At 39.2% G+C, this 17,241-nt stretch overlaps 1 protein-coding gene across 1 annotated transcript in view; it reads right to left on the reverse strand.

The window, feature by feature from the left end:
• The window catches only part of LOC117804668 (copine-8), a 150,617-nt gene that overhangs the window by 80,147 nt on the left and 53,229 nt on the right, over positions 1–17,241 (reverse strand). Inside the window, exons 2-4 of the mRNA XM_034672966.1 lie at positions 10,962–11,002; positions 7,470–7,516; positions 3,990–4,093 (exon numbers count right to left, since the gene is read on the reverse strand). Of these exons, the coding sequence (XP_034528857.1) occupies positions 3,990–4,093; positions 7,470–7,516; positions 10,962–11,002 (192 nt within the window). The remainder of the gene's footprint in view (positions 1–3,989; positions 4,094–7,469; positions 7,517–10,961; positions 11,003–17,241) is intronic.

The following is a 17,241-nucleotide window of genomic DNA, read 5'->3' on the forward strand; positions in this document are numbered from 1 at the left end:
TGTTCTCAACTGCAATTCATGGAGTATCCGCTTGAGGCTGGCTGCAGAAACACAGGAAACCACATACACACCCATTCAAAGAAGACGATCTTTGCAGCAGAAATAAACATGTTTACAGCCTGGTAAAAAAAAACGGCTTGGCTCTACATAGCTAATTTCTCTATCGGCACACACCGTACAAGGGTGAATTTTTTTAGAATGCGACGGTTAAGAAGATATTAATGGTCGTCTATCAATCAGAAGGTTGGCAGTTCGATCCCAGCTACGGCAGTCACATGTCGAAGTGTCCTTGAGCAAGACACTGAACCCCAAATTGCTCCCGCTGTTGTTCAAAGGTGTGTGAATGTGTACGAATGAGATTAGCTAACACTGATGGTCCCTTACTGTAGCAGCCTCTACCATCAGTGAGTGAATGGGTATGAATGGGTGAATGTGACGAGTAGTGTGTAAAAGCACTTTGAGTGGTCAGACAGACTGGAAAAGCGCTATACAAGTACAAGTCCATTTACCATGTCAGTTGATTTCAATTATTATCACGATAAATATTAAATTATTCTTTCATTTAAATGTAAAGGCAGATTTTTGGTCCTGAGTGAAAGTTGAAGAAACCAGAAAGTTTGTTATCTTGTATCTGGATTTAGTTTTCTGATCAGCTTCTTGAATCCATCATTTCTGACGGTGCTAACAGGAAGCAGGTCTTTAATGTAAGATGAGATTTTTGTGAAGTTTTAGTTTGTAGATTCTTATTTTTCTCATCTTGAGATAATTTGCATGATTCAGTTTAAATTTACAACAAAAACATGTCAAATTGTGTACTGTGTATCAGTTTAGTAGAGTATTGATTAGAGTAGTGCAACTTAAGATTATGAAGGGTTAATGGGGAGTGATGTTGTTTCCCACAGTGCAGTGAATGCATCATGGTTATTCAGTGTTCAGTTGTACTACTGTACAGTCGTGGTGGATTTTAAGCGTGTTAGAAATGCACAGCAGAAGTCGTCTCTGTGCTCTTCCTTTACCCACATCCTGAAAGTATATTTAATGAAGTGTATGAAGTTAATAGTTAACACAGAGTCGATTCAGTGTCAGACTAACGACTCTGCTTTGAGCTGCTAGGTTTTAAGTTTTCTTCAGTGTTGCTGTCCCTCACTTCAGCTGTGTTTATATTCCGCTCCAAATGTCTTTAAGCCCCGCCTACTTCTAACCCTGCGACATGATTGGCTGTTCAATGCCTTTTCTTCTTCTTCTTCTTCTTCTTCTTCTTCTTCTTCTTCTTCTTCTTCTTCTTCTTCTTCTTCTTCTTCTTCTGTCTAATCATTGGAAACAACTAGTGTTTAAGGCACATTAGCGCCCCCTCTCTTTCCAGCCATTGGGGGATGTAATTACAGGATTTAATATATTACATTTTTATCGCCCCTTAGCTATATTCATATTAAGAAAAATTACACCAAGATAACTATCGTTATGGAATTGTCACCCAGCCCTAATGTAATGTGACGAAACAACTTGGAGCAAAAAGGGACAGTTATTAACAAGACAATTAATTTTAGTGTTGATATGCTCTGTTTCAGCACTTAACAGCAAATATAGAAGTAATTACATTTGGACTAATGTGCAACTTGCTGTGAATAATAATGCAAAAATCCCTAAGCACCATATGCAAATCATCATCTGTATTGATGAACAAAGAAATTAGACTGTCTCTGTCTTGCTGAAGATGCTACCCTCCTCTCTCGCCCGCGTACACACACACACACACACACACACACACACACACACACACACACACACACAAAACACTGAGAAAAACGAACTTCCCCTCACAGAGTCCAACTCTCAGGTCCCATTTGGTTTGTTGGTATGGCTCTCTGGTTTATAGATTATGATATAATTAGTCTCCATCTAATAAAATAAAGCCTCTAAAATCCCCCCTGTAATTCAATGAGAAATGTGATCTGAGAGCAAATTAAGAAAGAAAACCCCCTCACCTACATGCAGTCTGGCGGCTTAATAAATCTAAAGACAGATGTCTCCTGACAGCATCTTCCAAAGGAAACAAGTATGAGACAAATACCTACAGGTAGAAATGAGTCATGCAAAGATCCAACTTTACTTAGTTGGAGTTACTTTAGCTAAAATGATAGAAAGAAGTGCATGGTTGCTATCAATAAGAATAGAGCTGTTTTCAAGTTCCTGTCTTCAGACTAATCATCACAGTTGCATTGATGTTTGTTTTGAAGCTATATGAAGCCATTACTTTCATATATTACCTGGCTCTCTTACTGATCCTCTGGTTTTGTAAGATGCTTGATTCTGATTGGTCAAAACCCCTTGACAACGGTTATTAAATCTCACTAATATGAGCAACATCAGAGACAAACTGATCACACGTCATGTCAAATCAATCCACGGAAAAGAGTTCCAGCACATTTTGCTTCGGCTTGTTGACACCATAGACCATAAGGTGAGGTAAAACCGTTAGCTACGGTTAGCATGCTACATCGGCAAGCTACGAATATCTTTGTAACGATAGCAACGAGCGGAGCAGGTGAGTGAAACTTTAGGTTACCAGTCACTAAAAAGAAACTTCATCACAACCATAGATTGTATAAATAATGGACGCAGTATCCGTGACGTCACCCATCTGTTCCTGAGCGCTGTTTTGAAGCCAATCGGCGGCGGCAGCCATATTGGAAATGCAAAACTCAACCAGGCAAAGTGTGACGTAAAATTGCGGGGTTTGAGCCTCCTAGCCAACAGCTATGTGTTCCCATCCAGGAGTCAAGTCAGTCATGTCCCAAAACTTGTAATCTTAATATCTTCTGAACCATCATGTTCTCAAAAAATTCACCCCCCATACAGTGTGTGCCCATGGAGAAATTAGCTACATAGAGCCAAGCTGTTATTTGAACCAGGCTGTAAACATGTTTATTAATGCTGCAAAGATCGTCTTTTTTAATGGGTGTGTATGTGGTTTTGGGTGTTTCTGCAGCCAGCCTCAAGTGGACGCTCCATGAACTGCAGTTTATAACACTTCCGCATGGGCTTCATATTTTGAGACTGGAGGTTGCAGCTTGATCACAACCCAGCTGCGGCAAATCCCCGCAATCATGTGACGTAATTTAAAGTTGACCAAGCACCTTATTGGGGCGCACCATAGACTGTAATGGGTCATACCTCTTCTTCTTTTTTTCTCATTTTAATGGTGGATTGCAAACCAAATTGTTATGCTGCATACCACCACCTACTGTACCAGAGTGTATAACATCAGGGTTTGGTACTTCAGGTCACATTCAACATAATGAAAACATGAAAACAAATAACTAAATAATAAAAGAAAATTAAGCTTATAATATAATTATTATAACATAATAATAACAAATAAATAATTAATAATTAAAAAATTAAAAAAAATACAATAAAATAAATGAATGAATGAATGACTGAATGAATAAATAAATAAATAAATAAATAAATAAATAAATAAATAAATAAATAAATAAATAAATAAATAAATGAATGAATGAATGAATGAATGAATGAATGAATAAATAACATGGGGTGTACCACAGGAAAAGGGTTTGTTTTAAAGTGTCGGACAAACCAGTGACACAACTGAACCCAATCCCCATTTCCCACATGCGAACCAGTCAAAATAAACAGAAAAGGAAAGGAAAAAGAGAGGACTAAAGATACCCATCACTCCTAACAGTTGGCATGAATAGACATTAATCAAGTTGCACACCCAATTGACCTTCTATCATTTATGACGATTAAAGTAGAGCAGTAAATAAAGATTGATCAGAAACCTGTGTTGTATTACAACTGCATTAGAGGTGACAGGTCTTAAAAACATCTATATTTGACATAAATAACTTCTCATTTTGTTATCAAGACCCAGAGCCTCTTTAATGATGTATGTAATTCCATGTGTTTTTGTATTTCACTAATTGAAATGAGAAAGAAGCTTTCTAAAGGAAGGCATTACTTACAAGTCAAACCGGAGGTTCTGTCGCTCTTCAAAGAAGTAGTCCAAAATAAATTTCACCACAAAGTCTGGGTTTAGCGTGTTGTCAATCACCTCCGTCCTCCCAAACTAGACAGAAGAAGAGATTTGGATACACTGTTAAGCAAAATACTTTATTATTAGTACATTTCTTGCACTAAAAACAGACAGGTCTACATAAATTGTGTGGATGTCCAAGTTGATGTGAAAAAGATATTGTAGTTTACATTATTTATTCAGCCAAACAGTCTTCTAATTTTGATCTGTATAAGATCACATTTTATTTTAAAGCTCTTTGTTGGGTGACTTATAAGAATAACTGATCACCAGCAACTGTATAATCAAGACATGTCAGTGTAGGAGGAGCTTAAAAAAAGAACATCTTTAGTGTAATGAATGCAAAGTGGTTGAAGTAGCAAATCAATGGAGGTTAAGTAGCTCCCCACTTGGCATTTAACATAGCATTTAAATAATGCATACAGGTGACAGGCTGCTCACAACTATGAGTAATTGTTAGTGACTCAGGCTATGAAACTTGTATTTGCATTCATGAATATTCATTATTGTGAAACACACTGGAGAGAGAAGTAAAGTCATACATGGGTGCACACATGCTCACTGAGAAGCAGTAGCAGCTGGTTTACAAAACGCAAACAAAGCAGGGTTTCTTATCATGATTAGCTCATCATGGTTTTGGATCAGAATTTAAAATCCTTCTTCACACCTACAAAGCTCTTAATGCTCAGACACCTTCATATCTTAAAGAGCTCATACTGTCCTATTACCCCTCTAGAACACTACGCTCCCAACATGCAGGCCTGCTGGGCCTACCTAAAGTCTCTAAAAATAGTATGGGAGGTAGAACCTTCAGTTATCAGGCACCTCTCCTTTGGAATCATCTACCAGTCAGGGTCCAGGAGGCAGACCCCCTCTCTACTTTTAAGAGTAGGCTTCAAACTTTCCTTTTTGATAAAGCTTATAGTTAGAGCTGGATCAGGCTTGGACCAGCTCTTAGTTATGCTGCTCTAGGCTTAAGGCTGATTCATACTTCTGCGTCTCCCCTACGCAGCAGTGGCTGACGTGGACATGAGCACCACATACTTGTGCGTCGGTGTCTCTGTGTTGCGCTGCAATTCTCCTCCTAAACGCTAGAGGGCAGTGTGGTCTCTCTAATAGCCGGTCTCCTCCTTCCGGTCCCGCTACGATCTCTGTTTACTTTTCCACAGAGATTCAGAGCGTGTTCTGTTAATCTACATCTGATACATGTTGCTGTTTATCATACAGACATGATTACATGAAGAATAGAGAGGAGGAGATGAAATACACGGCCGATGTGCGGCCGATGTCCGGGATCCCGGAAGTGCTGTAAATGCGGGAAAGACAAAGCCGCCGAGCCGACCAATCACAGGGCTTGTGGTCCGCGTCGGCCCTACGGGTAGTTACACTTTGGAGGAGGTGCACGTCAGCTACCTGTGTAGGCCTCGGCGTAGCTACGGGAGCTACGCGGACCCCCGGCGTAGGGTACGCCGTCAATTCAACGCAGAAGTATAAATCAGCCTTTAGACTGCTGGGGGAACTGACACACTGGGATCCTATCTATCTTACCCCCCCCCCATCACTCACTTTAACTCTCCCTGTCCCATTAAAGTTACTAACCATAGACCTTTCTGGAGTCCCTGAGCTCCCTTGTCTCGTAGATTCCTCTGAGTCACTGCCGTAGACGTCCTGCTGCTGCGGACGTTCCAGACTCCAGTGGCAATAGCTACTACTACTTCTACTACTATCCATCTATCATCACTATCATCCATCTATCATCACTATCATCCATCTATCATCACTATCATCCATCTATCATCACTATCATCCATCTATCATCACTATCATCCATCTATCATCACTATCATCCATCTATCATCCAACTATCATCACTATCATCCATCTATCATCACTATCATCCATCTATCATCACTATCATCCATCATCCATCTATCATCACTATCATCCATCTATCATCCATCTATCATCACTATCATCCATCTATCATCACTATCATCCATCTATCATCACTATCATCCATCTATCATCACTATCATCACTATCATCTCTCTCTCTCTCTCTCTCTCTATCTCTCTCTCTCTCTCTCTCTCTCTCTCTCTCTCTCTCTCGTTCTCTCTCTCTCTCTCGGTCTCTGTCTCTCTCTCTCGTTCTCTCTCTCTCTCTCTCTCTCTCTCGTTCTCTCTATCTCTCTCGTTCTCTGTCTCTCTCTCTCTCTCTCTCACGTTCCAGACTCCAGTGGCAATAGCTACTACTACTTCTACTACTATCCATCTATCATCACTATCATCCATCTATCATCACTATCATCCATCTATCATCACTATCATCCATCTATCATCACTATCATCCATCTATCATCACTATCATCCATCTATCATCACTATCATCCATCTATCATCCATCTATCATCACTATCATCCATCTATCATCACTATCATCCATCTATCATCACTATCATCCATCTATCATCCATCTATCATCACTATCATCCATCTATCATCACTATCATCCATCTATCATCACTATCATCCATCTATCATCCATCTATCATCACTATCATCCATCTATCATCACTATCATCCATCTATCATCACTATCATCCATCTATCATCACTATCATCCATCTATCATCACTATCATCCATCTATCATCACTATCATCCATCTATCATCCAACTATCATCACTATCATCCATCTATCATCACTATCATCCATCTATCATCACTATCATCCATCTATCATCCATCTATCATCACTATCATCCATCTATCATCACTATCATCCATCTATCATCACTATCATCCATCTATCATCACTATCATCCATCTATCATCACTATCATCACTATCATCTCTCTCTCTCTCTCTCTCTCTCTCTCTCTCTCTCTCTCTCTCTCTCTCTCTCTCTCTCTCTCTCTCTCTATCCCTCTTTACAATCTCAACTTGGTCAAGGCAGATGTGTGTCTAACATGAGTCTGGTTCTGCTGGAGGTTTCTGCCTGTTAAAGGAAGTTTGTCCTCTCCGCTGTAACTAGCTAAATACTGAGAGGTGTAATGCTAATGGTGGATAAGATGAGATAAGATCGAGTCCTGTCAGGAATAGTGGACTGGATCATATCCGGTCTTGGTGTTGGGTCTTTGTTAATAATTGAACATAGAGTGGTCTAGACCTGCTCTGTTTGTAAAAACGTCCTGAGGTAACAGTTGTAGTGATTTAGCACTATACAAATAAAGATTGATTGATTGACTCAGTGATTGATTGATTCACCAAAACTGACAATTTCAAAACAATTCTCAACATTCAATGACTAACATATGACTAACAGTTTCTAAAACTGACTGGAACATTATACTGCATATCTAAATTTGGTTTACTGATAAAAGTTTGTTTTGAGGGGAAATTCTTCTTACCTCTCTCCACTCCTTGTTGCCAAGCCCTTGTGTGTAGAGAACACATACTGTGAAGAACAGAGACACCATTAAACCCAATGTCATTAGGTCTGCATGCTATAAACCACATCTATACTGATTACAGTTGTTCTAGCCTTCCCCTTAAAAAGTAAAACGCCATTGTAAAGTAGGATTCTTCTTCTCTAACATCTGAACTGGCGAATACAAGGATATTTAAGGGAAATTCACTCCCATTCACAAAAAGCAAAGAAGAAAAAAACATCTTGAGTGGTATTTATTTGATCCCAGCAAATATGACAAAAAAAAAAAAAAGTGCCCCAATTAGAGTGAAAACATCAAAGAACGGTTTTATTCATGAAGCCCAAACACAGATGTTCTAGTTCCTGATGGATAACATCATTTCAGACCATTATACAATTTCAATAAACAAAGAAATTCACCAAATGGGAAATTGCCAACCCAAACTCATCATACACTTCATTTCTCAAGTCCTTTGATTTTCTTTCAGATATCTGTGTTATATGACTACTTTGGTTTGTAAATTTTTTTTAGTTCATTCTTAGTGAGCTCTCGGGAGGGAATTAACTATGTCAATTCAAAAGATCATATATCAGGCACTATATTCCAGAATTCATATTTCATACAACCCTAACGTATTCTCCACTACATGTCAGAGAAAACTGAACATGTCAGTCCCTTGCTAAGCTATTATCCAACCAACCCTCAGAACATTTGTTTTTCTACATCTAACCCCACTGATCTACATTGTGAGTTACTCAACTACCTAACTGATACTACAATGTTATTGTGTCTGATAAAGCTTATAGTTAGAGCTGGATCAGGTTGGACTAGCTCCTAGTTTTGCTGCTATAGGCTTAGACTGACAGGGAAACTGGCACACTGGGATCCTAACTCACTCTCCCTCCCACTAAAGTGACTAGACATAGACCTTTCTGGAGTCCCTGAGCTCCCTTGTCTCGTGGATTCCTCTGAGTCGCTGTTGTCGACAGCCTGCTGCTGTGGACGTTCCAGCATCCAGCTGATACGGACGTGCCGGACGCCAACGACAACAGCTACTACTACTCGTCTCATCACTATCATCTCTCTCTCTCTCTTATTCTCCTCTATCCCTCTTTCCAACCCCAACTTGGTCGAGGCAGATGGCTGTCAAACATGAATCTGGTTCTGCTCAAGGTTTCTGTCTGTGAAAAAGGAAGTTTTTCCTTGCTGCTGTAACTAGCTAAATACTGGTGGATTAAGATGAGATCAGACTGAGTCCTGTCAGGAAGAGGGGACTGGATCTTACCCTGTCTTGGTGTTGGGTCTCTGTTTATAATTTAACATAGAGTGGTCTAGACCTGCTCTGTTTGTAAAAGCGTCTTAAGATAACGTTTGTTGTGATTTGGTGCGATACCAATAAAGATTTATTGACTGATATCAAATACATTCACTTTGGGGCCTTGATCAAATACACAACATTGTGGGGTCAGATGAAACAGCCACATAGAACACTGTATCCTTAACTGACCTGCTGCTTATGTCGCCAATGGCATTTGTCATAAAGAGCCGTTCCTCAGAACCTTGGTTTTCCTTCTGAATCACTGCCCTTTTCAGACATTCTCCTTTCTCCTCCTTCATTTATCCCTTTACTATTTTCCCTCATTATTCCAGTTCATATAAGGAGATCAAAGTTGCGTTGCTCAGCATAATCACAAGTGCTACTCAGCACAAGAGCACATCTAAATGTATGGGTTGAGCCGGAGTTCCTTTCTGCTCTTTATCATCATCGTGTTAATCACTGTCATCCTCATCATCCTGCCCATCACTGTCACCATCATCGTCTTGAGTCATTTTTCCCCCCCCTGCTCTAATAAATGTGCTGACATAGTATATTTTGCTAAGTCTTAGTGTGTGTCTGTTTTGTTGGGTCCTTAACCAGAAGGCTTCCTAATATTATATTCAGATATCAAGAAAATCAAATTATTTTTAAACCTGGGAAATAACTTTTAAATGTGCTCATGTGATATTTCTTTCTTTCTTTTTTTTTTTTTCTTGAAGTTATATTTTTGGCACCTCCTTCCCTAATCTCCCAGCAAATAACACAACTGATCATATTCTGTCACTATCCCCACATAGCAAACATCTTATTTCTGCCCTGTATATCAGAACAAATAATTGTGTTCCTCATTCACTTCAAGATACCAAGAGACTTTGGGAAACTGATCTCTGTATAGAAATGACAACTAAACAATGGTAGGCTGTGCTTAAATGAATAAATACCTCCTCCCCCTGTGCTAGACACCGTCTGATACAGCTCAAGGTTGTGCTGAGGGTACACTTGACCAGGGCAAGGCTGGCGACCATATCCCCTAATACAGACCCCTTGTGTCCTCGCTGTCGAGGCCAACCTGCAGACCATACGCACATGTTCTGGTCCTGTCCGAGACTTAGAACATTTTGGTCAGACATTTTTGGTGCATATACCAATATGTTCCAAATTGATATTACTCCAAATCCTATGTGCACTATATTTGGATATAGCCATGAGATCCTTTTACTTAAAGGAAAGGCTCATGAAATAATAGCGTTCACATCCTTAATAGCCCGGCGTCTTATACTTCTTTCCTGGAAAGCACAATCACCACCCAGCTTCACCAGATGGATTACAGATACCATGTATTTTCTTAAACTTGAAAAAATAAAATATACCTTAAATGGTTCCTTACACAATTTTAGTAAGACATGGACCCCCTTTTTAAAATATTATGACAGCCTACAAGTCCCTCTAAATAAGAAATGAACAATAGCAGAGTAGAAGAATGGATGCTACTATTTATTTTTATTTATTTCTTATTTATTTTATTTTCTCTTCCTTTTCCAATTTCTTGACTACTATTATTATTATTTATTTATTATTATTATTTGTGTGTGTGTGTGTGTTTACTTATTCATTATTGTTATTTATATTTTTACTAATGAATTATCTTATTTCCCCTCGTGCTTACTTACACATTATGTAAAATCTGGGATGTGGGGTTGAAGGGAGGGCTTGGGTGGGAAGGGGTGGGATGGTGTGGGATAGGGTGGGATAGGGTGGGGGGGGGGGTTGTATGTGTTTACCAGCAATGTATGCTGCAAGAAAAATGTATCATGATTAAATCTATGGGAAACTCAATAAAAAAAGTTAAAAGAGAAGTTATATTTTTGGGCCTTTGATCCTTTATGATAAGATAGCAAAAGATAGACGGCGACCTCTGCAACAAGGACTATAGTCTCTGTATGTGGGGTGCTTTGACCACCAGGCCACCAGCAACCCTAATATTCATTTCAAAAGCGTCATGCAATTGCTTCTACTCTAACAGTAAAATCCAGAAGTACGTCCATCTTTCTGTACCTTCTGTTGGGTAGCTCAGAAAATTTAATGAACAAAAAATGTTAAAAAATTCAATTTACAAATGTTCTAACAAAACAAACTTGTTCAAATAATCTTACATGGGTCTGATTTGGAGAAAGTGTCCATGTCCAGCAGGTTTCTGAGGAGACACAAAGGTGCAAGTTATTAGAAACATAGTTACCTTGGAATGCAAAATTATTAATGGTGCAAATGTGGATAGGAAACTGTTTTAAGGACACAGTTCTCATAACTATGGTTGGACTGATCTCCAACAACAATGAGTCTTTGTACAGGAAGGAGGTGAAAGACCTTTAGGACTGGTGCAAATTTAACAATCTCTGCATCAATGTGGGGAAGAATACGGAGATGGTGGTGGATTTTAGGAAGAGAGGCAGGAAATTTGTCCTTGCCACTGTAACTAGCTACATACTGAGAGGTGCAATGCTCATGATGGATTAAGATGAGATCAGACTGAGTCCTGTCTGTAAGAGGGGACTGGATCTTATCCTGTCTTGATGTATGTTTTTCTGTTAATAATTAGAGTACTGTCTAGTCCTGCTCTGTTTGTGAAAGCATCCTGTGAAATTGTTGTTGTGATTTGGTGCTGTACAAATAAAGATTGATTGGTTGATTTTTCTGGTCTTGAAACAACTCAAAGTGCTTTCACACTGCATGTCACAGTAACCCATTCACACACACATCAATCCACTGATGCTAGAGGCTTCTACAATGACCACTAGGGCTAATTGATCCAATACACATGCATAAATAAACTGCTGGTTATGCCACTAGGAGCAATTAAGGGTTAGTTTCTTACCCAAGGGTTCTGGTTGAGAGTCAACCAACTCTATCAATGTGCCTCAGCCGCCCCTGATACTGTCAAACATTTTCTAACACCAAATGCCATGAAAAGATCAAAGCCAACAATGTTTCACCCCATTTTAAAATGTTGCCTCAAGTCTGATATGACTGGCACCTCTTCAATCTTGTCAAAAAGAATTAAAAACACATCTAACACTATTGCCATTGGTGACATGGGCCTCCATTGGGATGAACACACTGTGTAGACTTCTGATAGTTGATCCCAAATACACCTCAAATACATCAATCTACACCCCAATATAGTCCCGAACAAATGAGTCATTCACTTTCTGGTGTGTTACATTTACTGAGAATCACTGTGTTCAGCTGTTAAGATAAAGACATAGCTTTCTAAAAAAATTCTCAGATACACTTTTGAAGTTTGACATTTTCAGTAGGATCAAATGGGCTTGATGTTAAGAAGGAAGCAAAAGGTAGATCAAAAGGTGCATTTTGACCAAGAGTTCCGGGGTCTTTTAGCCCCCAGAACTACTTTCTCCTGAACTGAAGGGTTCCTGTGCCCCCCTTGTTGTCTGCGTTTCGACAGCGGGCTGAAGTCAAGGCCAGTGACGTATGGAGAAAAAAAATGATATTAAATAATATTTTGAAATCTTAATAAAAAACTAAACTAGTGTGCATTCCCAGGATCTCCCTCTTAGTTTCAACAACTGTGTTAACTCCACAAAAACCGTTAGGTTCAACCGAATGTCCAAGGACCTTTGAAAAGTACTACCCCCCAAGCAGGGGCTTTTCAGGGGGAGATGATCTACCCCTGAACTAAATTTAGACCCTGGTTCCTCCGGTTGAAACACACGTAGTTCAGGGGTAAAGTCCCTAGTTCTGGGGTAAAGTTCCTGCAGTTGAAAAACGCCTAAAAGATAGAAAATCTGTGGATGACTGAAAAAGATGTTACTGAATTGGTCATTTGTATCAGATCCTGGTTCAGGTCTAAAGGTCCTGGGTCTCTGAGCAACCATTGAGGATTTCATGAGGGGTGAGTGTTTGGTAAAAGTAGGCAGTATCAAGGGTCCACCTCCTTTGGACACCAGCTTCAGTCATCAGCATTTTTATGCTAATTGCTAATATGCTAATTCCCACAATGAGAGAAATGAAATACTCAACCGGCGTGAAAAGAAAGCTGAAGTATGGGTGTGACATAAAATCCACACCCCAAAGCACAGACAACTTCAGAGTTTGAAAAAGGAGTAACAAAATACAAACCCTTGTCAAATATAAACAGCATGAGCCAAAACAAATATGCATCACATAACTAACGACCTGCAAGTACTCGCTGCACATACTGACTGCAAGCTTGTGTCCATTTATAGGTCCAGGTTATATTCAGACCCCTTATTTAGGGGTGAGAGATTTCATGGCTCCTCATTTCATGCTTGAAAAACACTAGGTTGAATATGATAGTCGCTGTAACTAGTGATATAGTGTGGGCAAACCAATAAAGTTCAGCCAAAATGGGCATAAATACATTTGTGAAGACTTCATGTTCTAGAAGAGAAGGATCATCACAAGGGAAGATTAAGCGGCCTGATATGAAAGTGGAATGAGGCCTCATCTCGGATTCAGATTCTTGAATAATGACTTAAATTATGGAGACAGTGATAACGACATCTAATGGTCTATGGAGGGTTATCTCTATCTACAGATTCTACATACTAGAATCTTTCCTCAGGGGTCTGCTTAAGCATATATAGTGTTTTGTCTCTGAAGTATGTATGTAGTCTGAGCAGTTGACCAATCGTGTATCAGCAGGCGTTGGTGTAAGCAGGAAAAAACAGTCTGTGTGAAGAGCAAAAGATGGCAGAACACAGCACAGACCCTTTCTTTGTTAATAAATAACGAGAAAACAGGTTTCTATTTTGGGCTCACACTGCTGAAGTAAGCCGGGGTGAAGACTCTGAATAACTCAGAGTCTACTGCTGGACTAACATCGACATGAACTAGACCAATGGGCACTGCTCTGGGTGAGGACCAAAATGATGGTGTTTATGTTTCAGACTAAAAAGGAAAGAGCGACGGGGAAAGAGAAGTCTCGTCTGGAAGTCGCTCAATGCTAATCATAGTGCCCTATTACTCCTCTAGAACACTACGCTCCCAACATGCAGGCCTGCTTGTTTTTCCTAAAGTCTCAAAAAGTAGTATGGGAGGTAGAGCCTTCAGTTATCAGGCCCCTCTCCGTTGGAATCATCTACCAGTCAGGGTCCGGGAGGCAGACACCCTCTCTACTTTTAAGAGTAGGCTTCAAACTTTCCTTTTTGATAAAGCTTATAGTTAGAGCTGGATCAGGCTTGGACCAGCTCTGAGTTATGCTGCTATAGGCTTACACTGCTAAACTGGCACACTGGGATCCTACCTCACTACTTACTTTAAGACTCCCTGTCCCATTAAAGTTACTAACCATAGACATTTCTGGAGTCCCTGAGCTCCCTTGTCTTGTAGGTTCCTCTGGATTTCTGCCGTAGACGTCCTGCTGCTGTGGACGTTCAATACTCCAGCGGCAACAGCTACTACTACTACTACTACTACTACTACTACTACTACTACTACTACTACTACTGCTACTATCCTTCTCATCACTATCATCTCTCTCTTAATCTCCTCAATCCCTCTTTCCAACCCCAACTCGGTGGAGGCAGACGGCTGTCTAACATGAGTCTGGTTCTGCTCGAGGTTTCTGCCTGTTAAAGGAAGTTTTTCCTTGCTGCTGAAATTAGCTAGATTAAGATAAATTAGATTAGATTAAGATGAAATAAGATCGAGTCCTGTCAGTAAGAAGGGACTTGATCATCCTCATCCTGTCTTGATGTTGGGTCTTGGTTAATAACATAGAGTGGTCTAGACCTGCTCTGTTTGTAAAAGCATCTTGAGATATTGTTGTTGTAATTTGGCGCTATACAAATAAAGACTGACTGATTGATTGATTGATTGATTGATTGATTGATTGATTGATTGATTGATTGATTGATTGATTGATTGATTGATTGATTGATTGATTGATTGATTGATTGATTGATTGATGCATCAACCAGTAATTGATTCTTCTGTTTCTGTGTTGGTTTGATGTTTGGTCATGATATATGTATGTGCACCGATACAGCATGTGTGAACAAACTCTGTAGAGATAACAGGATTCTGATCCTTGCTAATCTACCTCAGGCTCTCTCACTGATCAGCAAACCGTCTCTAACTCTAACTAAGCTTCTAGTTAGAGCTGGATCAGGCTTGGACCAGCTCTTAGTTATGCTGCTATAGGGTTAAACTGCCAGAGGAGCTGGCACACTGACACACTGGGATCCTACCTCAACCCCAACCCTGGTTCTGCTCAAGGTTTCTGCCTGTTAAGTACAATGCTCATAGTGGATTAAGATGAGATAATATCAAGTGCTGTCAGTATACAAATAAATATTGATTGATTGATTGATAATGGTGGCCATACTAGTATAATGAAGTTAGTATATAAAGGAATATTGTCTAGACCTGCTCTTTTTATAAAGCGTCTTGATATAAAGTTTGTTGCGCAACATAAATAAAGACTGACTGATTGATGATTGAGTATCATTAAGCAATGTTTGACAATGACTGACGACGGGTTCAGAGGCTGCAGTACAAGCTTCGCTCTCTGCTCTCCCGTTTGAACTCATGTATTCTTACTTTGACATTTTCTGTCTGGCTCAATCTTCCCAATAAAGAATTTGGAAAGCCCCCATAATATCTATCCTTTATTAACAGACACATTTAACTAGCTGTCTAAGCACCTTCAAAGCCACAGAGCTAGGCAGCATTCCAAAGGAGAACAACCTGCACACGCATCTCTCATGAACTTTATCAACTTGGGGTCAACTTAGGACAAGTTATCCACAATGGACTTTGGTTTAACTCAATACACTTTTTACACGCACACACAAACACATCTCTTGCATGTGAGGAAAACAAGACCATACTGGATGACATCATGGACATTAGCACACACATACCAACTTACACACATGAGGAAGGGACAGTGGGTGGGTGCTAACGCCAAATGTAACACCAACATCCTCTGCTTAGAGAGTAAACCTTAACGCTCCTACATTATTCTAGCTTTGTCTTCTGGGTTTTTTTGTGGCTCACTCTTAGTTGTGTGACTGGTGACATATCTGGCTTAGCTTTTGATGGATTTGATTCCGGGAGTATTAGACAGTGTTGTCCTGCTCTGCTTCTGATTGGTCAGGCTTGAGAGCAAGTTGGTTCTAAATCATTCAACACACAATCACCTGTGTGATGAAAGCACTTGTGTTTTGAACCATTTGTCTCATGTTGTGATGTTGACTTGATGATGCCTGAAGAAGATCTGCGAAATCATTAGAGATATATACAGTATGTATATGTATATGTATATACATATACATACACATATAAATATATATACATATATACACATATAGCTACATACAGTATATACACATGCTGTATGTACTAACATATATATACACATATAAATATATGCATATATACATATATACACGTATAGCTACATACAGTATATACACATATGCTGTATACACTAACATATATATACACATATAAATATATACATATATACACATATGCTGTATATACTAACATAAATATATACACATATACTGTATATACTAACATATATATACACATATGCATATATAAACACACATTTATTCATATGTATACATATACATATATATATACATATATACTGTACATATATACACATACATATATAAATACGTTTTTTATGATAACAGTTGTGGGAGGTTTTTTTTTTTTTTTTTTTATTCCTTTCTTCAGTTTGATTTTTGAACTAATGATGAAAAATATTTTTGGGATGTGCATACCTTACAACAAGTTGTTTGGATAATTTCTGAAATAAGGAGACAATTCAATATATAGCTACTATACATAGTACACACTGCAAGCCCTGGTTTAGTAATGAGGCTAAATCTGAGCACCAATCATGCAAATTATGGCCATTTAGAGCTAATAGCCTCCACTGTAGAAATAACTTCAATGACTCTGTTTGTGAATAGATTATTTTAAATCCATGTGAGACATTCTATTTTTCAATGTTGAATTACCCAGTAAAAATAAAATGATTGTCACAATCCTAATTTCACCACCTGGATTTCAATATATGAATAACTACTCAGATTTCAGGTTACAGTTTGGGATTCATGTTTATATACAGTTCTTCTTTGAGAGGGAATTTAAGGATCCAAATTCTATGACGGGCTGCTCCTCAAAGCACATCACACATGGTGGCACTCCAAATGGGCTCTGGGCTCCTGGGCTCCCCCTGTGAGCGTGTTGTGTGTGTGTGTGTGTGTGTGTGTGTGTGTGTGTGTGTGTGTGTGTGTGTGTGTGTGTGTGTGTGTGTGTGTGTGTGTGTGTGTGTGTGTGAGTGTATGTGTTTTGTGTGTGAGTAAGACACGTTTCAGGATTTCCACTTCAGAGGATAATGTGAATGAGTCATGGCTCTCTTTCTTTTCC

Source organism: Notolabrus celidotus, chromosome 21, assembly GCF_009762535.1.
Source record: "Notolabrus celidotus isolate fNotCel1 chromosome 21, fNotCel1.pri, whole genome shotgun sequence".
NCBI lineage: Eukaryota > Metazoa > Chordata > Actinopteri > Labriformes > Labridae > Notolabrus > Notolabrus celidotus.